Source organism: Anolis carolinensis, chromosome 3 (genome assembly GCF_035594765.1).
Source record: "Anolis carolinensis isolate JA03-04 chromosome 3, rAnoCar3.1.pri, whole genome shotgun sequence".
NCBI lineage: Eukaryota > Metazoa > Chordata > Lepidosauria > Squamata > Dactyloidae > Anolis > Anolis carolinensis.
In genome coordinates this window covers 110,173,744-110,200,306 of record NC_085843.1, presented here as the reverse complement: position 1 = coordinate 110,200,306, position 26,563 = coordinate 110,173,744, and the positions used below count along the sequence as shown (strand labels likewise).

The 26,563-nt window shown below is 39.4% G+C and overlaps 1 protein-coding gene across 1 annotated transcript in view; it reads right to left on the bottom strand.

Moving 5' to 3' along the window:
• The window catches only part of oca2 (OCA2 melanosomal transmembrane protein), a 279,317-nt gene that overhangs the window by 76,223 nt on the left and 176,531 nt on the right, over window positions 1–26,563 (bottom strand). The window contains exons 19-22 of the mRNA XM_008107105.3: window positions 20,543–20,670; window positions 12,625–12,684; window positions 9,838–9,942; window positions 5,920–6,013 (exon numbers count right to left, since the gene is read on the bottom strand). Of these exons, the coding sequence (XP_008105312.1) occupies window positions 5,920–6,013; window positions 9,838–9,942; window positions 12,625–12,684; window positions 20,543–20,670 (387 nt within the window). The remainder of the gene's footprint in view (window positions 1–5,919; window positions 6,014–9,837; window positions 9,943–12,624; window positions 12,685–20,542; window positions 20,671–26,563) is intronic.

Below are 26,563 nucleotides of genomic sequence, written 5' to 3'. Positions count from 1 at the left end.
AGGCAGAAAATCCCACAATATCTGCTTTGAACTGAGTTATCTGAGTCCACACTGCCATGTATTCCAGTTCCAAGCAGATAATGTGGGATTTTATTCAGCTGTGTGGAAGGGGCCTTAAGCAGCTTCCTTTTTAGTTTTTTTCAATATACCTCAAACCCTCTGAGGATGCCTGGCATAGATGTGGGCAAAACGTCAGAAAAGAATGCTTCTGGAACATGGCCATTCCGCCCGGAAAACACACAACAACCCTGTAAATCTCTTTTTTAAAACTTAATCAGAAGGGTAGAAAAAGGGAGTAACGTGACTATAGTGAATATAGGATCTTTGATTTGGCTTTTTAAAACAGAACATACAAGTGGAAGATAATTTTTTAACAACTACATACTTGCTGGTGTGGTGTAGTGGTTGGAGCACTGGAGTACGACTTAAAACCAGGTTTGAATCCCTGCTCAGCCATGGCAACCTACTGGGTGACTTTGGGGAATTGACACTTTTTCAGCCCTACAGGAAGGCAATGGAAAAACCCTCTGAATAAATTGTGGCAAGGAAACACCACGCTAGGGTTGCCATAAATTGGAAATGGCTTGTAACCACAGCAACAACTTTGCTCCTCAAGATCCTTTGCATGCCTCATGGAGGAACAGCAACTTTATATAAGCTCGAAGTGATGAAATGATGATGCTACACAAGTTAGTGATTATTATGAATTACTTATATGTATTTCTACCACTAACATCACCGGAGAATGCTTTTAAATTATTGTACCAATTGTTAAATAAGTGTAAGACTGTTATATTTGATAACTCAGAACAGAGAATGGGGACTATACCATATGTAGATGGTATCCCATAGCATTCCCTCATCCAGGGATAACTGTAATTTACAGGTATTGTTCTCTCCATCACAGCAGTGCTGCTATTATGCAAAACCTCAACAATGCAAGGAGGACCTATGGCTACACATCTGAGTAGGTAGCATAACTCTGTCCCCCCTTTTAAATATTTTAAGACACAATTCTGCAAAGTCTAGGTAAAAAAAAACAGTTTTTGAGACATCCTTCTTTTTCAGTGAAGGGAAAGTGGGAGGACAATCCCACCCACTGACATCACTGTCATGTCAACATAGATGCAATCGGGATCATTGATCAAGGTAGGCTGTGACACCATAGCACAACATGCTGCTATTGATGGGTTTTTCCCATCAATAATGTGTACGGCATCATCGTGGGGAGGAGGCAGACTGGCAATGGATATCAAACTGTGTGGTGTGATAGCGAAGGTAACAGTATTTCTATGCTGGTTTGCCCTGCCATGCACTAAAAGCCTAAGCAAGTTAAAATTGGTGCCTATGTTTTTGTTCAATTTATGTATTGCTTTTTTCTAATTGAAAAATCTTCAAATAAAATATATAATGTTATGTTCAAAAACAACCTACCTGTAATTATTTTTTCCTATAATGTTATCCGCAAAATGTTCACTTCCAACTTGAGATAAATAAAAGAGGAGGAAAGCTTCTGGGTTTATTTTGTCTTAGCAAGTTTTTGTTGTTTGTAACATGCATAGCCAATATTTGTAGAATATAAAAGAGAATAATCAACATAAAGATGAACCAAGGAGCAAGCAGATGGCTGTTCTATATTATTTTTATAAATTACAAACAAATTCCAGCCAGCCACAACACTCCTTTGTGGGATTCCTTGCTTGCATAACAGTTGGCAGAATATAAATGTACTTAATCTAAAAACCTAGCCAGCTAACAGCAAGATCCAAAAAGATCAAAGAAATAAAACTTTTAGCAGAATTTAAGTTATCCAAAAATTTATTCTCTTCATGGCCCAGAGTCCAATTTTTCAGACTTTTTGCTGTGAAAATAGCCCATGGTCCTGCTCTAGCCTATGCAATTTTCTCTCCCTCCCCAAGCAAACTATAAACGTTCTAGTATAAACATCCGAGTCTTTATTCCCAAATAATGTCCCTTTAACAACTCATGGTAACTTTTGTCAACCTGTGCTTCAGTTATCTTGGACCATAATTCCATAACTGGCCAGCTCTCTATAGGATTGTGGCAGAAATAATCTTACACATCTAAAAGACCCATTACACAACATCATGCAAATCAACAGGTATAGTTTATCCCATCACCAAATGCATCTGCTGGATTCCTGTCTTAACGCAGCTAACAACAATTTAAATGACAGAATTTCTTCACAGTAAGACATCATAAATAGGTCTGCTTGAATGAGTCTAATTACAAAGCAAAAAGCTTCTGAAATTGTTTTACACTTTAATGGGATTTGAATTCCATTCATAAAATTGGTTGATGTATATCAGCTGTGGTTACGGTGCGGGAAACTGCAACAAAGTATACAAAAGGTGCCCCTGCCTCTTTAGTTTATCATCAAAAAGAATACGATCACATTAAAAAAAACCATCTGGACTGTCCTTCTGTCAGGTTGGATTGTATGCAAATGTGTTTTAAAACCAATAACAGAATAAATGGATTCAATTACAATGGGTTTTACAATCATTCACCAGAGACAAACTAGCACACCAAAAAGGCAAATTAGAATTCGTTTTAAGCTGTTGACTGTACCACAAAGATGGTTTTGGTATCATTTCCTACTGTCCTTTGAAAGGGCATGTATCTATAGAGGGCTGGCTAGTTTTTTAATGGGAAAATAGCCCCCTATAGAGCCAGTGTGGTGTAGTGGCTTGAGTATTGGACTATGGCTTTGAAGAATTGTAGGGTTCAAATGCCTACTTGGCCACTGAAACCCATTAGGTAGTCACATTATCTCAACCTCAAAGGAAAGAAATAATAGCTCCCCTATGAAAAAACCCTGTGTTGCAAACAACTTTGAGGCTCACAACATAATATCCCCCTCCTCCAATATTTAAAGAATTCCAGACTTGTATGTAAAGTTGCTGAAAATATTTCAGTGTGGATTTTCTGGAGAGTGAACAACCACTGCAATTTCTTCAAGCTGGGAAAGGTATTCTTCAATGTTTTAAAGTCCCTCCTCCATGTCTACAGGAACACATTCATTAGAGCTTTCAAGTGTGTATAGTGTATGGTGTAGGGGGTCTATAAACTAGCCAAGGAAAAATGAAGGCTGACATTTTGTCAGATGCACATTACCCTCTTCTAATCTTCTCCCCGCTCCTGCCCACCCCACCCCACCCCAATTTCCATGGAATGCATAGGGAAATGGCAGGATTTAATTAAATTATCATTAAGTGTTGTCAAAGTCTTTCATGGTTGGGATCACTGAATTGCTGTGAGTTTTTTGGGCTGTATGGTCATGTTCCACTGGAACATGGCCTTACAGCCCGAAAAACATCCCAGCAACTCCACATTGTCATACTATCTCTGCACCTGCTAAGCACACACCATAGTAAGATTAAAGGGGGGGGGGGTCCTGCACCCAACTGGCAACCTTTTGCAATCAAGGATCCTAGACATGTGGAAGAAAGGAGGCAACTGAAAGAAATGTGTACTATGGCAGGATAAAAGCTAGGCAGATATAATCAAGAGTAGAAAGCAATATACAAGTGACTTATGGATGGGCAGATAATGTTATGTACCAGGACTATATTTCACTATCTTTGGTAACAACTCTACACTAGCTCTGTAACCATTCAATACTGATCTCATAAGCAAGTAGCAATCAAAAGCCAATCAACTACCTCACTTAATTTTCCCATTCTAAGAATTTATACTTCCATCAATTTCCATGTTTTAAGAAGTCTTACGACCTTGTCACATGAACGCCAAAGTCATCCCACGTTGTTTCGCATCGTTGGAACCTGGTGCCCCAAACCCCACATCACCCTGCTGCAGATTTCCTTGATCCCATGGGGGGGAGCGTCGACCACGCGGCTTTCCCCATGACTTCTTATGACAACACGGGAAACCTGCCTATCATATTGCTGTGGCAGCTGTGTGCACTGGCTCTGCTCTACTTCATCCATAGAGCCCACAGAGCCCCACTGGCATTGTCTGATGAGAGCCGATGGGCTCTGTGGGTGACCTGGGCTAAACCAGCACATGCCGCTGATTTTATCCCTTTGTGATGAAGTTGCAAGTGTTACATGCATTTTTTGCTTTAGAAGCGAGATTTGAGTACATTCATCAAATGAGATTCAACTGATTTAGATAATCCTCAGTTTGCAGATGATTACAGCAATAGTTTTATAGGAAAAGGAAGCATTCTTTCTTTTTTGATGATACCCTATGCCTTCCGTAAGAACACTGTTGAGAGACATACTTGCTCACTTGATATGCCCATTCTGAGAATCTATAGTTTAGTCAGTTTCCATTTTGCAGGAAGTCTTACAATTATATGAATTATTTTTTCTTTATGTGGTCTGGTTTTTCACTCTACCTTCAAATCACCTACCCTCCAACATTTCACAGATGATAACTAGGACATGCATAGCCATTTAATGTTGGAATGGGGTCAACCAGGAAAAATATTAATGAGGAATGGTGCACAAATTTAGTCCACTTATTCATTAACATGATTGGGGGGGGGGGGCATTTCTCTCAACTCCTCCTTCTTGGTGAGCTAACTGCCTGTTTACTAGTTCTGCACTTTGAACTCAGTTTGAAGCAATGGAAATAAACTGAGCAAACTGAGAAGAGAAACTGGAACTTTGTCAACATCGACACATCCATCTGTCTGCACTTCCAAACTTCTGGGATCACTCTGAAGCTTCCTGGAGACTCCAGAGGAAATTCCATTTTCATCAATCTGTTCTAATATCCAGATGCAGCAGTTCTACTGGGAAACCAGGCATATGTCATATTGACTCCCCATACCAGCAGAGCAGTGAGTCAATTTTATTTTGGCCATATAGACACAGCCTGGAATATTTTAGGGCACTTCTACACAAACTCTATACTCCAGTTTGGAACTGGATTAAAAGAAACGAATTCTGCTGTACAGCAGTTCCTCAAATACCCCAAGAATTGGTTTGAGGCTGGGATGGTGGCCACAGTATCAGCTGGTTGCAGATCATATCCAAACCCAGGAATTTTTTTTACCCTGTCCACTGAAATGTACTGATGTGCATCACCATGTCCCTTCAGGATCAGAGCTAGACCATAACAGAGCACAGGAAATGGGAACAAAGTGCGGAAAACAAAAGTTCCCATGTGTAGGATGTGATTTTCCTTCTGGTGGTGTTTCTTTTTTTATCCTCTGTTCAGCTTTGGTTCTGTCTTTTTGTTTAACTTAATAGGGTTTGTTTTCTCACAGCATTTCCTTTAAAAAAGATTTTCTTTTTCTTTTTCTCTTACAGTTGTTGTCAATTAGAGATGCAGAGAAGAAAACATGGTCCCTTAGATCCATACTGCAAGTAAAACTGCAGTGCCATTTGCTATTTTCCTTCATTTTTTAAACTCATTATTCCTTAGTTTCTACTTGGAAGAACAACAGCATCTCTTATTTATGGACAATAGGAGAGAATGCTACTGGAACATGGCCATACAACCTGAAAAACTATTTTCTTTGTTTCTGGATAATCTGGAATCATATTATGGGAGAAGGGGGAGGGATTAGCCTTTTACCATCCACAGAGTTACATTCTGTGTCACTGCTGGAACAGGACAGAGCATAAACATATTTAAACAAAAGAAACAGGTAAAATGTGTTACAATTCTGGCTGCACTTCATATCGGAAGAGCAATGACCTGGTGATAGATAGCAGATACCCTTCAAATGAAAAACCTTACAAGTTTTAGCCTAAAATGGTTGTATTAGGAGAGATTCCATACACTGGCATCCAGTTGGACCAAAGGCCAGAAGACCCTTGTAATCCACTTTTCAAATTGTATGATTCTAAATGTGATGTGGCACTTTCAGCTCTACTTTCAGATACTAGGGTGGCTTGCGTAAGATAACCATTCACTGCTTACCTCCTAGACAGGCACCCATGGCCAAGGAAAAGATGAGGGGTTTCACAGGTAAGTTAACCTCTGGATCTTGACTCAGGTTGAGAAGCACAGGGATCTACAAAGAATAAATTAAAATAATAATGGAAAGATTATTGATGACTGTATACATATGTATGATCCCCCACAACTCACCAGTTGTAGTAAAATAAAAGTGGAAGCAAAATGAATTTGATGGCTAACATTTTATGTCTTCTAAAACTGCCACAGGGCTCTACTTAATCCCAGAGACTCAGAAAAGCACTTGGCATAGGCCCTCAGGGATGTCCTGAGAAGATGACATACGGTAGTTGAATGCTTCCTCATAATTAAAAGGCAGCAATACAGGGTGGGATCTATTAGAATCTTTGTTGCTGATGGGGAATGTAGGACAGGAATTCATTAGTCAGTCCCAGCTAGAGTAAGACCCACTACATCAATTGTCCTAGAAGAGCAGATAAATACCTGTTCCTATTGGTATTAACAATAGAATTCAAGGGACAATGATGAAGATGATAAGCATAGAAGACCAATAGTCCTTGTCACCTCTCACGAAACACAAACACTAAGAGGACGCCAAGCACAGGAATGGATCCTAAGGGATCATCATTCCCTTACACCAAGGATGGAGAATCTTTGGCTCCCATTCTAGATGTGGTTCACAAGCTTTTCATGTCATTATCTTTGATCATTGCTTGGTGATCAAAAAACCAAAGGAATCTGAAGTTCAGGAAGCTATTGCATTAGCTAGATCTCCAGTTTGTAATAGGAAATAATGACATATGGACTTTTCCTATGCCATTAGTCTGATCCACTGCTGGAACACAAGACCCTTCCTAAACTGGAATTTGGCCACCTTATCCAAAAAGGCCAGGATTACCATATGAGCAAAAATGAGAATAGCAGCCTATCATGGCTATGTTTATAAGGAAGGCATACAATGTCAATGCTTGTAGCAGCTTTCCATGTCAGTTTCAATCTCTATTTGTGTGACAATTGATTATCTCCAAGTCACAGGGCTCTGGGGTCTTTGGGGTGACTGCTCTAACTATGCCACACTGCAATTAGGTAGCTATTTTGTCAATGTAATTTCCATTGTCATTGGCTTTCAATCTTTTCTTCCTTTTGTAGCAATGGGAGCAAGACAACATGAAATTTGCTATGATGAAATTGTATTTTTCCTTTCACATTTTTTCGCCACCTAAAAGCAATACAGTACTGCTTCCAAATCTAGCTTGGGACCTTTTCCAACAATGTGATTATAGCTATATCAATCCACATTAATTGCCAAGGGTCCATCTGATTGAACCTTGGGATTTATAGTACTGGAGTATAGTACTGGAGTTCACTGGCCAGTTCTAAATGTCTCAATTGTCAATCCAAGCACTCCATAGGATGGAACCATTGTAGTTAAAATGAAATGATAGTAACTGTAATTCTATAGCATGAATGGGTTCCCAACTGCAAAATAAAGTGAAATTATATTTCAAACATGGGACCATATCTGAAAAGCCAATAGCACAATTTAGAATTAAAATGGAAAATGTGTAAGCGTTGTCACATAAAACTCATTAAAAGTGAAGAAAAAAGAAGCTACCTGCTATTACTGACCCTACCAACTCAAACCATTCTTCAGCACTCCTGATAGTAGATATTTATTTCTGTTCCTCACAGGAAAAAGATCTTTCATATACCATATCATTCATTTTTCCAATAAGTTCCACTCCTGATAGCTGGGAAAAGGTGGAGCATGAACTAAATGTCAGAATTTCTCCAAACAGCATATTGAAAAGGAGATGCATGTCCTTTTTAGTATTAGCATTGGTGCTACGGGACTTTTTCTTCAGAGAAGCTCATAAGTAAGCTTCTTGGATACTGTCAAAGGGCTTTCCCTTTGCAAGCTGTTTGATTGAGCCATCCTGGCATTTATCTGGATTAACAGTTTGCACTATCTATATTAAGAGGTGATATATCACTGGTTTCATTGTGAGCTCTGAATACTTTTTGTCATTAAGGTTGTGAAAACAACATTCAATTTGTAATAGTGATAGTTTAAAAAACAAAAGAATATATAACAACAAGAAAAATTATATCAGAGAGGCCTCAAGCATACTATATCACTAAGCCACCAACCTTTCCTCCCATACAACACTGTTTTGTCACATAATCATAGCATATTATATGTGGTGTGAAGGGTTAATTGGCAAAATGGTTTATTACACTGCATTAAGAGTAGAAAGCATGAAAGACTAATTTAATGTAAAAAAAATCTATGCCCTTGTAATAAGAAAAGTACAAACAGATGGCTCAACATATGCAGCCTACAATAGTGGCTTATTAAAAATTAAGGACATGTTGAGAATAAGGATTTTTTTGCATAACAGTCTGGGGGCAGAACACCCTGACTATGAAGTTAATGATGCTAAGAAGCAGACGTTTTAATCAAATACATTGGATTTTAAACCTCAACAGCAAAGAAATCAGTGGAAATATCAAAAAACATTTAATTAAAGTTCAATCACATCTGATGGGATTTGCCACATTTATCCTAGCTTACAATACCAACTGTGAACCTGTAAATAGGAAAAAGAGCATTGTAAAGGTAGCTGTGGTTATGTTCATGTCAGAACTTTATTTTTGGTAGATGGCTGAAGGAACCACCAGAGCTGATCTTGACACAGTACTTTGATGTTTAATTCATTTGAGGTGCTTCTAAAAGATCCAGCAATTGCTTCAAGTCTATTCATGGATATGTTGAAAAGAGACAGTCAACATGATCCAAAGATGCTCTCCTTGCGATTTTTTTTTCTGCAGCTATGGCCACCATCAAAGCTTTTTTTTTCATTTGAAGAGTATTTTTACTTTGGCAAATATGGCAAACAACACTCCAACTAAAAAAAATGCTGGGACAGACAATATTTATCAAATGCTAGCATAATCCCTACTTCTCCCACATGGCCAACTCTAACATTAGTCCCAACATGGCAAAAAAAAGGAGACATTTCAGTTATTACCTATGCATGTCAAATTAAATTATGCTGGTCATTTTTGACATTAGATTTTGCCCTGAGCCTGGAAACATTACTTTCTGGACAACATATGCCAAAATCCCTACAAGCATGGCAGTAACCAAACTAGCTAGAGATGCCTGGAATTATGGTTCAACCAGTAGTTCCCCATGGTCTGATTTGCATGCTGGAAGACAACACAACTTGTATTTGTAGCAAAGGAAAGATTCTTCAACAAAGCTTGCTTCAGTTATACCATTGTGTTAAATGTGGCATAGTTTCCCACATACAATATGAAATTATCCTTCTGTAGCATCAGACCATCTCCAATAAATCTTTAATAGGTATACAAATTGGTTTCCTTCTTCCAAACACATATTGCTCTTAAAAGTTCTAATGCTTGAGAGTCTTTGATTTTATGGGGCAACCAGTCCTTTCTTAGCAATGATTAAAGCAGTGGTCTTTTAAAACTCTTTACAGTGTCTTCTCTTTTTAAAAAATATTTATTTTTGCTTCTCTCCATTGCCTAATATTGCATTTCTTGGATGGCATAGCCTACATGTCTGATCTTAAGCCTGAGGTGGAAAGAACTAAAAGTACCAAAAGTCAGCACAATTATATGCAACTTTCCAAGGTAGCCCAGAATAGAGAGGCACCAAGCTGGCATCAAAGGCATTTCAAATGTATACAGTACATTACAATTTAAAAAAAAAATTCTCTTCTCAGAACACTATCAAAGGGGACTCCTTGGCAACAAAGGGACTGAATAGGCAAAATAGTTCTGTAAAAGGTAAACTAAAATGTGGGAGGAAACCTATAATGACCCAGGTATCCACTAATATGACAGTCTTACTTCTTGTTCTTAGCAGCAAGAAAAGAAGGCAATGCAACCTACCATTGTAGCAGTGAATGGAATATTGTCAATTAGAGATGATGCTAGAGCAGAGACCCAAAGGACTAAAATGATCGCAACTGTCAAACGCTGGTCCTCTGGCACCACCTGGCATTAAGAAACAATTGTTAGATAAGAACTGTCTTTTTTCTTGAAATATATTATTTTGCAACTGAATGATCAAATGCAGAGTTCTTTCTACAACTAGAGCAAATATTGCATAGGTTTTCTCCATATATCAGTCCAGAGTTTCAAAAACTGCTACAAAGCATAAGGTTGCAAGATAAAAAAAATTGCTCATAATTCTAAGATTAAAAAAAAGAAAAGAAAGATGAATAAAAGACACAGGACTATCAACATTTTTGCATGTTATTCATATTATGGATAGTAAAATAGTAGCACGAATTACCCACTCAGTCTGATATCACAATTATTCAAACCTAGGATGTGTTAAAAATCTATCTACCACATCCTCTCAAGTTTCTTTTGACCTCATCGCAAGGAAATTTCAGCATCCTATGACGCTTCTCATCCAGTTGAGCCACAGAGTCCCATGCTGCCCATTACATTATGTGGCCTCATTTTTGGCAGGGCTACTGGGCTCAATTGGGGTGGCAGAGTCCTATGATACTGCACCATTAACATGGGAGCCTCTCCATGTTCCATTCGTAACAACGGGGCTACCGCAGAGGGAAGCCACTCGGCAACCCATTTCCCTCTCAACTTACCGGAGACTTCCTTGGATGCAGAATTGCTGCTTTTGCTTCTCTCCCTCCGCCCTAGAAGATCCATCAGAGGGCCTTGGAGCAGAAATTCCCTACCCAAACCCTCTTTTGGCTCTTCCAAGGGAGGGGGCAGAGGGAAAAGGTTTTCAGGCCTTGTGGAGTCTTCTCCCAGTAAGTGCAGGGGGAAATGGAGGGAAGGGAGAGGGAGGCTGGCAGTGCCAATGCCCAACCCTGATGAGTATCTGGACACCACCACCCCCACCCCCCACAAAACTCTGGGGTTTAGGCCAGCTGTGTGGCCTAAGAGAAAGTGGGATTTAAAATGTTTCGCAAGAGATTTGAGAAATATAATTTACAATATATATCTACCTTCCAGAGAAAACCATCATAACCACTATAAATCTGGAAACCCTATAAACCAACATCTCACACAAGGGTGGACTACAACCTGTCAGGAATACAATTCCAGATGGAACCGTAGCAGATCTAGCCACCAAGGTCCACCACTTTGTTCTCACACATAACTACTTCACTTTCGGGTTAAGGATACTGCCATGGGTGCACACATGGTACCACAACATGCCAATATCTTTTACCTGAGGTACATTTATGATATCTTCATAATTTGGACTCTTGGAGAAGTCTATGAAAGCTTAAGTGGCCAACTTTGCCTTCATTCAGTGATTTCATGTAAGCTCCATCTTTCAATTTGAGCCACTATTTTGGTATGGGATTAAAAAAAACAGAATAAAGAATTGTTGTTTAGAAAGGGAGGGAGTGTGAGGTGGAATGATTTAAGAGTGTGTATTCTTCATTTGTTTAACTCTGCAGATTTCATCATCAGATGACCATTCCTCTTATGACGAGTGTCCTGATCACTTTTGGGTGTTTCCTTTTTCCTCTTCCAAGAGCTCTAATCTCTATTTCTTTTCCTCTGATTCTAGCATTCTTTGTCTTATGTATTCCTCGAAATTTGACCAATCTGTTTCTTTTATTGGGTTTCCTTGTTGTTTCTTCATTAGGAATGTCAGCTTGTCCATATTCTTTATATCACTTATCTTTATCAGCCACTGGTCTGTTGTAGGTACTTGGTTTGATCTCCAGATTCTTGCAAAAACGATTCTGGCCCCCGTGACTAAATAATTTAAGATCTATCCTCTCCCCTCCCTCCTCTTGCATGAAGTGCCCCCTCCCTAACCACCCTCCTCTTACCAGTACATCCCCCTTCCCCAAAATGTGATTTTCCCCAGTTTTTAAGCATTGTATTAAAAGATTTCAATAAAAATACATTTAAAGAAGAATTGTTGTTTAGATGCACATGAAAGGTCCATGTAATCCAGAATCCTTTTTTTCTATATTGGTGAATGCAGACTAAAAGTCCATAAGCAAGACGGAAGTGTAAAGACCCTTTCCTGCCTCATAGGACCAATCTTCATCAGGCACTTAATGTGGGCTGGTCCAGAGTGGCAATCCTCCAGACCAGCCCTGGTGGTGGCTGCACTGCCTGATGTCATCTCACTGCAGCAGCAAGATGGAGTCCTGGCCATTCAGTCAGACCAAACCTCATTCATTCCCATGGAATGGCCACCCTTGTCATGCTTTGACACTGCAGCAATGGCCACAGAGCTCCAAAGGCACCTGTGCTGATATCAGCAAAGGCATCCTCACAACTTGGAGAAAGGAGAGGGGAAAGAAGAGGGAGATGTTTCAGAGCATTCCCCAATTTTTCCTAGCATGGAAAAAGCAAGTGTTAAGCAGTTTTTCTCCTCAGTGGGAACAGAAAGTCCCTAGATGTCTTTTAGATGCTTAGGAGTGACTTTTGGCCCATTTCAGGATTTGTAGCCCATGTAGAAAGGCCCTCGGTCTGCTCGTACATGATTTATAAATATGGAGATAACTTATAGTCATTATGACTAAGCCCACCCCCCACCCCCCACCCCAAGGCCCTGTGAGCATAGGCATTAGTAACAGATTCTGGAGGAGATACAGAAAACCGTTAGAAGGCTGACACTAGAAGCCCATTGCGGAATGAAAGAAATTGAGTGAAAGAAAATTATGAACATACCTTTATTAACAAAGCTGTCTGTTCTCCTATGTATTCTATTAAATGAAGGTGAGCCAAAGCCTGGTTTAAAAGAAGTAAATAAAATAGTTCACTATATATCTGAATTAGAGATTTGATACATTTTCAGCCCCAAAGGCTATATCCACTATTGGCTCAGTGGGGAGGAAACACATGTACATACACCCAAATCTCAGCATTCATGCACACAGACATGTACAAACACACCTCAGTTTTCAAGGAGGAAAATATTTGAGTCACTTTACTGGCTTGCATACACACGTGTATTTATTCCAGGAAGTCTCATGATGTCGTTCTAGGATTGTGAAGTCTCCAAACCTATTAATATGGCTTCTGCTTGAAAAGCAGCATAATTCTGGATTTTCCTAGGAGTAGGATTTATTTTACTATTAATTAATAACTAGATCAAAATATTTGAATAAAGATAATGTCAACAACAATAGGAATGAATTCAATTGTTCAAGTGTACATATTTTCCCCATATTTCCAAGCATTTCTCCTTCCCAGATTTCTTCTAAAATCTTATGTTGAAGAAAAGTAGATTGCATCTTGTAAGCCTTTTTTCTCATCTCCCCAGTAACCACCCACATTTATTATCAGTCTATATACTCCTCCCTTCCATTTCTCACATAACCAAATGTAAATCGAATAAACCTTAGGAACTTTGTAACCTAAAATGGGCCAAATGTTGAGTTTATAATAAAGACTTCAAATACCTTGTACAGCATATACTAAAACAATCTGACATAATGCAGCAAACTGTTTCATGAAAGACATTAATAATTGGGAAATTTACTAGCATATCTAACCTCAGCAGAGTTTATGGAACAAAAATAGAAATCAGCTGTCGAATCTTCAGACCCTCCAAAGAAACCATTTCATATCTGGCTCAAAACTGGCACAGAGCATCCTCAAAACCAACTTCTTTGACATGGTCTAGCTTTAAAAAAATATATCTAAATATGGAGTTGTTCTGTCTCCACTCCTAATTTCTGATTGTAATGACAGAATGTGATTCATTCAATATGACCTTAACATAGGGCTTATATTGTAATAGCACTTATATGTAAAGTTAATTTAATTAGAGCATCAGTGTTCATTTAAAAGTTTCAATTAATGTGGGTTAAGAGAATTTTTGCCTTGCTTCTGTTTTCATCTCATTAGACAAGAAGACATGTTAATATTTGAAGGGAAATGGCATGAATCATAGCAAGAATTTAGTGATAAATTGACTAAAACTTTTAAATTTGTGTCCCAGATAAATAAATATGCAATGAGGCTGTTGATTTGATGCAACCCAGGAAATAACAGGTAGTTGAGTAACTGTAAATACCCTTCTTTGCATAAGTAAGTCACAAAACAAGTTGCTACCCCAGCCCTTTTCCTATTCAAAGCAACACAGCTGAGAACTTCATATTTGGAATCAATTGGGGTAAACTGTAAAGGTAATGCAGATATTTGATCCGAACAGGATCTTGTTAACAGCTTGTTTATTTTAACTTCTGTTGTATCGTGGGTTGTATGTTGTATGTATGTCTATGTGTTAAATGTTTTGATACAGCCGATGGGCTAAGCAATAAAACGTGTACAAAAGTTGCTACCTAGTCAGCTCACATCAACAACAAATGAAACATAGTAAGAAAACTTAAAAGATTAAAAATCATGGCAGAAAATACATTTATTTTTATTTCCTGCACTGGGAACCAGAGTTAATCAAAAGGTAATAATGCAAACGCATTTTGAAATCAGTGCTCTTCTAGGTCATGTTACATTACTTCAAATCACTCATAGAAACATAATTGTCAACTGGAAAATCGTACCAAATTCTTCCACAATGCTACCTGACCAATTCCAATTACTTGTTCTCTGGGGCAGTATATTGAGAGGTAAAACTCTCCTTGATTTATAGCCTGCCCTGTCCAATGAAGTCTGAGAGACAATGATGTCATGAAAGGGAAGAAAATGTATTTTTGCTGTTACTGTGTTTTTAGTGCCACGCTTAAAAGAAATTGTTGTGAGATATTCTATTTCATGTACCAAAATAATTTTTATGACTTTGGGTACTTATGAGGAGTGGTTCTCACTTTTATGTAGAGATGTTGAGGTGCATCAAAATGTCTTGGTCTAGACCCGAGGCCAATGAAAATCTTTTTTCATATGTTGATTATGTAAAAGTAGATCAGTTAATACATTTTATCCAGCTATTTGGGTCCACTTCACTGGTGTTTCACCAGAGTAGGAAAACTTTTATTTCATGATAAATCCTCCTAATTTATGGAAATGTATATTTTGTGATGCCCTGGGGACATGTTTGACCATGCCTTCTCCCATCTCCAGTGAGCATGACTGCTGGTGACTTTTGATACAGATTGTGGAAGCTGTGGTCCAGAAATGCAAGTTGAACACCATTATTGTCGCTGTTGTTGTTGTTGTTATTTATACCCCACTTTATCTCTCCTGGAGAAGAATCAAAGCAGCTTAACATAAAAGTATCAACATACAATTTAAAATATACAAATATGCAAACATTAAAACAGAATTAAATATAAACAGTATTTAAAACTATTAAACCATTAAAACATATTCAAAGTGAAAAACCACAGCACTCCCTGACTGGATCTTTAAAACCTTCATCCTTAAATGTCTGCCTGAATAAAAAGGTTTTAGCCTGGCAAATCCAAACTGCCGCTATGGGCTTTATCAGAATAGCATTTTAAAGTGGGCACCCCCACATTCTTGACAACTTCTGCCTCCTGCAGACTTTTGGGAAATGTAGTTTGGGAAGGCCAGGATCTCTCTAACCGAGAATTGCAAAGGCCCCATCCTAAACTACATTTCCCAAAATTCTGCAGGAGGCAAAAAACACTAATGTGAGAGTACCTGTTTTAAAATGCTAGTCTAATGAAGTCCTAAATGTCAACATAGTGTGCCCTTCACAATAAGTTTTCCAGAAAACATTGGCTGGCAGAAATTCACTTGGATGCATCTACTGACACTACAATGTGGATCCAAGACAACTCAAAACCATGATGGCCCAAAACACACAGCCAATGAATGCTGCAGCATGGATTTAAGGGTCTATAGCACATTAAATAAAGTTGCAGAAAAGTCTTAATGCCTTGCAACAGATCCCAGTGTATCCCACACACCAGCATGAATTCAGCTCCACAAAATGGAGAGTGCATTGTAGATACCCATTCTTGCTGAAGCACTTTATAAAACTTGGAAGAGGGAGCAAGGAGGCTGCCAGAAAATGCCCCAAGGGCATGGCTAGCTATCCGGGGGCTACATAACACCCAGGGAGGGGTAATTAATTACCTCCAGTCCTGACAAACACCTTCCTTTTTATCTCCTACGCCTCTGGATCACTAATGCTCATCTCTCCCAGAAATGGGAGAAAAACCCCCTCAAAGTGGTTTGCAGTTCCATGGTGAATGTAATCACCCACCTGGCCTCAGTCCAGTTCCAGACCTGTCAATCTAATCATCCATGCAGCAAGACCGGTTCTTCCCAAACCAGTCTCCAGTTGCATTCTAATGTCAGTGTAAATGGGAACTTTGTTTCACTCCATCAAATGTCTGAAGAGTACCGAAAACAAAGAGCAAACATGTCAAAAGTGGTGTGAAAGATAGAGGAGATATGCAAGACGGATATTTCTAAAATAATATCAATCTCCAAAATAACTTTAATAACTTTAATTCCCAACAGCCCCAACCTGCTGAAGTTTCTTTCTCTATTTCCCTGTTAAGTCAGGGAGTGAATAATGTTCAGCAAGGCATAGTTTTGAAAACAACACCACAACTGGGAACCATTAGCAATCTGATCTAGGCAGAACATTTGAAAAACATTTTGGCTGAAAGGAATGAATGTGGTTCAGCTGGAGGGACAATCTCCACAGAGGCAAAAGGCTGTGTAGTCAAAGCACTGAGAGGAAAATTAGATTTGGAGAGGATATTCACAATAGACAATAGACAGAAATATCTAAATATGTTTTTTCTCATGTTGGGTACAAAAGTAAGATGCTGTAAGACCTCTGCTGTTATGATTAATACCAGCCTGGCTCACTTGGCTGAATAAGCACAGGAAGTGCTTATACCTGTATGCTTTCCCATAGTAGTGGAATGTAAAGATCCTCTACAGCAGTTGCTCTTCTTACGTTTTTGGACTCTCATCAGCCCTAGCCAGTCTAAAAAATGGGAAATTTGATTCAACATCTAGAGGCTGTTCTTTCCCCACCTAGGATACTCTGACAAAATGGATTACACTGTTCATTCTGCTGTTTGCATTAAGGGAAGGGTATCTACCTAGCCATTTTAGGTTTCATATTGGGGGGAAAGAGAGATGCGGAGGATTTATCCCATTTCATTTTTATAACTTTTACTTCATACCTTTACAACTTTATAACTTTACAAATACAATCATAACATACTAAAACAAGTATACTTAACTAAGGACACATCTACAATGACCATTTAATGCAGTTTGAAGGAAGTTTGAAAGTGTGGTGTTTATATAATGCATGTGCAGTGAGATGAGCAAGGTCAAGGCATAGTCCAAAAAGACAGCCCTTAATAAGCTTGCTGTAGTGAAACCACATTGTATGGTGAAATCAACTCTGCAGAATACAAATTGCTGTGCAGCGCTGATCTGGACAAGCACATTCTGGTAGGGAACAGTTAGGAAAAAACCCTACATTATCCATAGCAGTCAAGCCACAGATGTTGCAGATCCTGGAACCAGTTTGAGGTCAGTCTCTTTGGTGCATGTAAGCAGGGCTGGTCCAACGTGGAGGCCGTTGAAGCAGCCACTTCGGGTGCACGTCAAGGAGGGGGGGGCTGTCGAGGCCTCGACAGCGCCCCCGTGTAAATTTACTGAGGAGGGAGACGGTGGCGGCAGCGGGGACCATCACCTCCCTCCTCAGTGAAGAGCTAGGCCTCAGATGAGGCCTTCGCTGAGGAGGGAGGCGATGGTCCCCGCTGCCGCCGCCTCCTCCCTCCTCGGCGAATGCGGAAGGCCTATCTGGGGCCTAGCTATTCTCGCGAGGTCTCGCGAGGACTCACAAGACCTCGTGAGAATAGCTAGGCCGCAGTAGGCCTTCCCCATTCGCCGACGGCAGCGGCGGCGGCGGGACCATCACCTCCCTCCCAGGTGAAGGCCTTCCGCATTTGCCGAAGAGGGAGGCGATGGTCCCGCCGCTGCCTCCACCCTCAGCAAACGGGGAAGGCCTACTGCGGCCTAGCTTTTCTCACGAAGTCTCGCGAGTCCTCGCGAGACCTTGCAAGAAAAGCTAGGCCTCAGGTAGGCCTTCCACGTTCGCCAAGGAGGGAGGCTGTGCCAGGGATCATCGCCTCCCTCCTTGGCAAACGCGGAAGGCCTTCACCTGGGAGGGAGGCGATGGTCCTCCCCGCCGCCGAAGCCGCCGCCGCCGAAGCCGCTGCCGCCGCTGCCGAAACCACCGCCGAAGCCAGTATGTGCAGGGGTGGGGGGCACAATTTCGGGGGGGGCGCAGCCACTAGGTTCGCTTACAAAGCGAAATTACCTAGCGCCGGCCCTGCATGTAAACAAGATCTAGCCCCTGAACTGCTCCTAGGGCTTGCATTATAAACATATGCACAGTGGAATCATTTCCTCCTATGCTGGTTTCATCACAGATTAAGTAGTCAACACAGATGTGTCTTGGGTAGTATTCCAGTCACTGTTACTATCATTTACAACTTAAAAAAGAATCTATGGCATATATTCTATACTTTCTACACACTACATGTAAATCCATACATAGAAATGAATACATTACAATGCTAGAAAATATACTTCCAACAAATACACAAATTCTTTCTCCGTAATTAGGCCACCTAAAAGAAAGCAGGAATTCTCAGAAGGATTATGTGAGATCGTTAATGTAGATAACTTTTTTTAGTTAAAGGAAGTCCACCAAATAAGAATGTATTTATTAGCTCCTTGGCTAAAGAATCCAATGACTGATCAATATAAATAAGAGATTCATACCAAGTTTATAGGAAATTGATAACCTCATCAAATGTATAAGGTCTATTCACCAGCCTTTGTGGCGAATCTGGGCAACAGTGGGGCAATCCTGGCACCCCAGCCAACAGCTGACACCTGCCCATCATACGCAGGGAAGTGTTGCCATGCAGCTGACACCCGTGAAAGCCTCATTATTCCTTACAGAACACAGGGAGGTTTCTGTATTGGCGGTGACAGAATCCTTCCACGCTGCCACCCTAGTTCACCCACTGAACCCCACCAGAAGTCACCTTATGTCATCCAATGGGCAGCATGGGGTTCGAAGGGTGAACTGGGGCAGAAGTGTCCTAGAATGTTTTTTTTCCACATGTGATGAGACAAGAATACAACATTAATGCTGATCGGTTGATCCCTACAGAGGTTTCAGTGTTATTTTCAAAAGTAGACTGAAGTTTCAGAAAAGCTTTTGATTTGTGTTATAACTTTTCAAGTGCAATCAGAGAATACTAAATGAGATTAAACTGAACTTAATGTCATTCATTAAATTAATTAATTAAAAATTAATTTTAATATGATAAGTAAATCATTTTAAAATGAATGTATTTAATTATTCACTATGTTCCATAATGAGAAAGTGTCTTCCAGCATGAAAAAAATTGCACCAGAAAAGGTGCTTATTCTGCATTCATGCATGGCAGGGAATTAGATGTCCCTGGTGAGATTAATTATTCCAGTGGGATATTCCATGCACTGGTGTACCAAAAACAAACAGAAAAATTGGGAAAGAAAAACTTTCCAGGGATAACCACAGTTTCTGAACTAGAGTGACTGGTTTTCAATTAGCCTGGATCTTATCCTCATTCCATATTCTAATAAGGCAAGATGAAATTTCACTTTCAATACATTTTTTAAAATTTTGCAAGCAGGCCAAATCCTTGACAATAGAAACTTGATAGCACAGTAATATTTTCCCAAGGTCTTCTGCAGCCCATAGCTTATGTGACATATTCAAACAAATGATCCTGAGACATGTTTACAGTTTTGTTTTTGTTTTTTTACTAAACAGCGACGATGGAAAGTAACAGTGATTACTCTGAGTACTGAAGATGTAAAGTGCACTGGACCAAAAGTGTTTTGGATTTCAGATTTAGTTTTTGTTTTGTTTTTGAATATTTGCATATACATAATGAGATATCTTGAGACTCATCTACACTGCCATATCATGCAGTTTGAAACTGCATGATATGGTCAGTGTGGACTCATATAATGCAGTTTCATATGGCGGTGTAGATGGGGCCTTGGAGATGTTACCCACATCTAACATGTAGGTTAATTTTATATACATCTTAAAATATTTTTGTGCATAAAACAAAGTTTGTCTAGACTGAATAAACCATCAGAAACCAAAGATGTCAGTTTCTCAACTACCAATGTGGACACTTTTAGATTTCAGATTTCCAGATAAGGGATATTGAACCTGTACTGGAATCAAAAATCTATTCTGAGAAGGAAAGATTCCATGCATCTGTGATTTAAGTATATAGTAGACTCTGCATCTGGTGGAGTTTGGTTCTAGATACACACACACACACACACACACACACACACAAGAGTGGATACTGAAATCTGTGGATGCACAAGTTCCATTACATACAGTGGTGTAGTTATATCATGTCTCTTATATAAAATGACATACATCTCTGAGGCTTGCTTTTTGGAGGTTTTTTAAAAATATATTTTCAAGTTGTGGTTGGCTTATGCAGAACTCACTGATATGTATGGCTGACTCTAATGGCATTTTGCAGTCTTGTCTTCCAAAAAAAGACCTACTATCTCATTCTCATTTTTGCACCTGTATTAAATTGAGATTAAGGAGGCAAAAATTAAAGGGACTTCTAAAAATTCTTCTTCTTACCTCCATTAAGATAAATAGTGCTGCAAAGAAAAGGAGTGTTGCCCATTCCACTCGGTTCAGAATCATCTCAAAATCATGAATGTTGGCTAACACAAGAAGCCATATTGCTCCCAGCATAGCAATCCACCCTGCATAAAAGAGGGATGAATAGCATTAATAAGAATTTTATCTACATTTTACTATATATGTATATTTCACCAACATTCATCAATTAAGTACTTATTAAGAGCATGTTTCAGTTGTGCAGTAGCAATGGCACATCACCAGAAATGTATACGCCAAGGCTTGCTGCCATCTTCTTTTTCTGATTGAAATGCAGGAAGCAACTCAATAAGTAGAACTTCTCTTTACTCTGCATTTTCATATTATACCTGTTGGATGAGTCCCAATATGCATTAATGCCAGAAAAAAGGGCCTCATACCAAACTTGGCCTAGGTGAGTATATAGTCCTCTGCCAAAATATCTCTGCTGTGAATCAATACCGTAGGCTACATTTTGGCAAGAAGACTTAGATTGGCACGGAGAGTATCAATCTCCACTTGGCAAAAACAAAGATTGGTTTCAATATCTAAAAGGAAACATTATCACTTACCCAGAACAGTTTGGTTCACAACTTTTTCCAGTTTCACAATATTACAGTTTTGCAGAATATTCACTGAAAAGTCCCTGAAGGAAGCTCTTGTAACAAATACATTGTCTTTAATACACAAAGCTAGCTGCTCATGATGATGGAAAGTTTACATCCAGTTGGATACAATGGGATAAGATAATAAAGCATGACCATATCTTTGGGACCAATGCCTGCAGTTTCATTTAACTGCTTCTGACAAAATGTATCCTTTGTAAACATTTTCTAGTTCTTCCAGGTGATTATATGATATACTTTTGCTGAAAATTGACCATAGAGTAGCACCAGAGAACCTAGTGATATGTAGGGACTTGTCATATCTAGGCATTTCCTAGTTTCTCCGGTGTGACTCTATTGTACGTTTCCTCCAGAAGTTGTTCATTCAATAAGATTTTCTATTGCCCATAATTTTGCAAAGTCTGGTTACAGATCCCGGAAGATACAGGGGTTATACTGTATATATAAACCTAAATCCTACTGTTCTGTCACCTTTAATCAATGGGATTTACCTATGTGCTCGCTCTTATTCAAACCTTGAAGTCATGAGTCTTGACTCTGCCAGTTGTAATTTTTATGTGATTCTGATCAACCGTATTATCTGCAGGGTGTTGAGAAATCAGTGATTTCTAGATATCTTGAAATATTACAGAAGACTACCAAGAATTCATAAAAATTACATTTATGAACAACAACTCTTAAGAGCTCAGGGAATCTGGGAGTTATAGTCCATAGCATATGCTGAGCAACCTCAGATAACCTGTTTCCAAATGGATTACATCTTCTGCTGAATAACATCAGCTAGTATACAACACTCTGCTTCTACGGCCAACATTTGATTCCTGTGGGATAGGAATGTAAATGGATGGTTTTGTGCAGTGGCAGCGTCAAACAGTCATCCGAGAAAGATGAACATTTATTGTGTCATGCTTCCTTTGATTTCTAAAATGTCTCCTGTTCAGTCTCAAAGGAAATATGTGCTTAAAAGAAATAGCACCTGGGCTTCGGTGATTTTTTTTTTTTGCATTTTTAAATACTGTAGTTTCCTAAATAAAAGTAATATATTTAGGTGATATTTCTCCAACGTATTTTGAGAACTGCTATACTCAGTGGCAATGATAAATTTCTCAAGGAAAATATTCAAACGTCGGCTATGCAAAAAATGGAGTGTAAACAAAAGATTATGATAACAGCTGCAGTCTTTCAAGATGACAAATGTGGAAAGTATGATTTCTGTAGTATATTGGCTTTTTCATGGCTCACATGCAAATGTGAAAGCATTATTTTTTAAAAAAAAAATCAGTGTAAATCTGAATTTAAAAACTCATTACAAGTTGAAATGATTTCAGTGAAAAATATTAAAGAATCATAGAGACCACCAGGGTCATCCAGTCCAACTTTCTGCCACGTTGGAATACAATCAAAGCCTCTGTTTAAAAAGCTACAAAGAAGCAAACTCCACTAATTTCTTACTGGTTGAGCAGGTCTTGCTGTCAATAAGGTGTTCCCAATGTTCAGTTGGGATCTCTTTTCCTGTAGTTTGAATACGTTGCTCCCTTTCTTAATCTTTGAAGCACCAGGAAGCAAGCTTGCTCCATCTTCGATATAACATCCTTTCAAATATTTAAACATGGCTATAATGTCACCTAGCATCTTCTATATTCCATGCTAAACAAACTCAGGTCCTGAGCTGCTCCTCACAGGGCATGGTTTCCAAACCTTGTACCATTTGGGGGATCATTTCAGGTTGTCAATATCCTCCTTGAATTGTGATGCCCGGAAAGGGACACAGTCTCCCAGGTAAGGTTTGACCAAAGCAGAATAGTGTGATATTACTACTTCCCTCAGTCCAGACACTTTATTTCTATTGATGCAGCCTAGAATTGCATTGGCTTTTTAGATACCGCATCATACTGTTCTTGCGTTCAGATAAGACATGCTCATAGACATAATGTAATGTCCATAATTAGAACAGAATAAACAACAAAACCACTGGGCCAAATCACACCAAATTTGGCCACAATACTCATCACTTCCCAGGGAGTGGCCATCACAAAACCCCAAAAAAACGTATTGGCCTATATTTATTTCTCACTTTTCCCCCTCCCTCTTCTGCCTGAATGGTACGCTCCCCTCTTTTCCCTTTACTCTCTGCACTTGCCCTGAGGGGAGTGACTGTGTTTACAGCTGAAGGGGGGGGGAGCCCAGCACATGGAGAGGAGCAGGTAGAGAGAGTGCCAGCTGCCAGGGGTGTTCTTCTTGGAGGGACTTCCCTCCCTCCTTGCACACAGGGGAATACATAGACCTACAATTAGAAAGTGGCGGGGAGGAGGGAGGATGAGGAAGAGCCGTTCTCCCCATGGCTACCAGTCAGAAGGGTAGGCCCTGCCCCCTTTAGGCCCTGCCCACTTTGTGTCATAGAGACCCCCTCAGCCACAATGGCACCCAGGGGATATGCAGAGTTCACTGAGTGCCCTTCCACACAGACCTATATCCCAGAATATCAAGGTAGAAAATCTCACAATATCTGTTTTGAATTGGGTTGTCTCAGTCCACACTCAGATAATGTGAGATTTTCTGCCTTGATATTCTGGGATAAAGGGCTGTGTGGAAGAGGCCTAAGGGTCCTATAAAATACAGATTATCTGATCTGGATTATATGGCAGTGTAGATTCAAGGCCCTTCCACACAGCTATATAACCCAGAATGCCAAGGCAGATAATCCACAGTATCTGCTTTGAACTAGATTATCTTAAGTCCACACTGCCATATAATCCAGTTCAGTGTGGATTTTATACAGCTGTGTAGAAGGGGCCTCATATAATCCAGTTCTAAGCAGATAATATAAGATTATAAATATAATATATAATAATTACTGTGGTATAATAATACAGGACAATATAATCTCTAAAACCAGGGGAGTAAATAAAGAACAACACTTTGAAAACAGAGGAATTCCAGAAAGGAAACAATCAGAGCCAGCTAACACCTTCCAACAAAGGATTGCCTCTGGGAGGAATCAGCCAGGCTTTGAAGCTACAAGGCCATTAAATACTAATCAAGGTGACTAATTGCAGCATTCAATCTTGCCTCCAACAGACAAAAGTTCTTTCTCTCATGCTGGATATTATTCTACAGGTATATAAACCACACTTGCCTGGCTGATTCCTACCTAGGGAAATCAATTGAAAGTGAACAAAACCTGGCTCCCAGAATTAAAAAAAAACTCTAAAACCAGGACAGTAAATAAAGAACAACACTCTGAAAACAGAGGAATACGCTACTGAAGGGGTTTGAGATGACTGATTCACCATACTGGAAGTTCAAGTTTACCCTACAGCCAGAGACCACACTGAACCCCAGCAGTCCTGCATCTAGACCAAACTTGCCCAACATAACATACTCTAAATACTGATGGAGTTTGTAGGCGTTAACCAGGCATGATGTGAGTTGCAGTTCACACACAACCTTATGCATACTGTACATATATACAAGCATATAACATATATTAAATACCACCACTTCTTCATTACTTTTTTTCAAAACCAGCAGACTATGCCACAGCAATATGTGGCTGGTCACATTTAGTAGTATATGTTAAAATTCCTGATACCATTTGCTCCATAGTAAGAATTTAAAAATTCTTACAAATCACATAAATGAAGATATGGATAATGTGAGGACATTCAAGAGAAAGATAGAAGGCTGTGGCGCAGACGGGAGAGCAAGCCAGTGCAATTAACTGCAATGAATCACTGACCAGGAGGTCATAAGTTCGAGGCCCGCTCAGAGCTATGTTGTTTGTCTTTGTCCTATGTTTAAAAGGCATTGAATGTTTGCCTAATATGTGTAATGTGATCCGCCCTGAGTCCCCTTCGGGGTGAGAAGGGCAGAATATAAATGCTGTAAATAAATAAATAATACAAAAGCAACTCAATTTATCATTTCAGACAAGAATATTTTAGAAGTCCCAACAACTGGGCATTTAAACACATGCACTCCAAAATCCACTGCAATGTGACAAGGAGACCTGGGGCAAAACTCAGACAATTCTATTTTATCCCAGATTTCATGGAATTATAGAATTGGAATGGGCCTCATGGCCCACTAGGTCCAATCCCCTGGTCAATGTAGGGTCTCCACTCTTTTTTAAGATGTCCTCTGGCATTGCCAAACAAGAGGAATTGTTTTGACCTGGGACCTATTTACACTACACAGTTATAGCACTATCATTCCACTTTAACTCCCAGGGTTCAGTCTTTATCTAATCTTTAGGTTACCAGTGTGATGAGGCAATAGCGTTCTCTGTCTGAGAATCCTAAATATTGTACCTCCCTAAACTGCAAATCCCATGATTCCATAAGATGGAATCATGGCACAAAAGCAGAATCATAGTGCTATAATCATGTGGTATGAAAGGGTCCCTACAAACTACAGTTCTACCAGAATTATGTTATCTGTTTTTTTCAGATGCATGTTGAACAAAGTTTTTGGAATAGGAACAACCATGAATGCATCTCATGCACTATTTTCCTTTGGTAAGCTAGATGGGGCCTAAGTCAGCCAAAAGAGCACAGGGTAACTGAAGAAACTAACATCTAATATGCAAGAAATATCTTTTGGAAACAGTAATAAAGGCAACTGTTAACGGCTTGCTGAGAAAAATGAAGCAATGGTCAAAACTGTCACCCTGTCTCTCACCTATTGGAAAAGATGATTGAGTGGTGGTAATCAAAATTAGGGCTTTATTGAATAACACTGATTACATGAATCCTTTCAAACTGGAGCTTCAAACAGGTTTTAGAAGTGAAACTGGATTGATCATTGCAAAAGATTAACAGTCCAGTTGTGGGCTGTACAGTCATAAAGACACTTTTTCATTTCACAGTAGCTTTTACACTATTCACATACAGTAGAGTCTCACTTATCCAACATAAACGGGCTGGCAGAATGTTGGATAAGTGAATATGTTGGATAATAAGGAGAGATTAAGGAAAAGTCTAGTAAACATCAAATTAGGTTATGATTTTACAAATTAAGCACCAAAACTTCATGTTATACAACAAATTTGACAGAAAAAGTAGTTCAATACGCAGTAATGCTATGCAGTAATTGCTGTATTTACGAATTTAGCACCAAAATATCATGACATTTTGAAAACATTGGCTACAAAAATGCGTTGGATAATCCAGAACGTTGGATAAGTGAGTGTTGGATAAGTGAGACTCTACTGTACTTAGTTCTCTGTTATTGCCCATGCATTTTGACCTGGCTAGTTCTATTAGTGCCATCTGCTTAATGGGGGCAACACTATTTTCCTCTGAAGCTGCCCATCTCACCATCCCTGTGTCTTACTCTCAGAGTTCAACAGTAACCTTGAATCCTCTTGTAATCT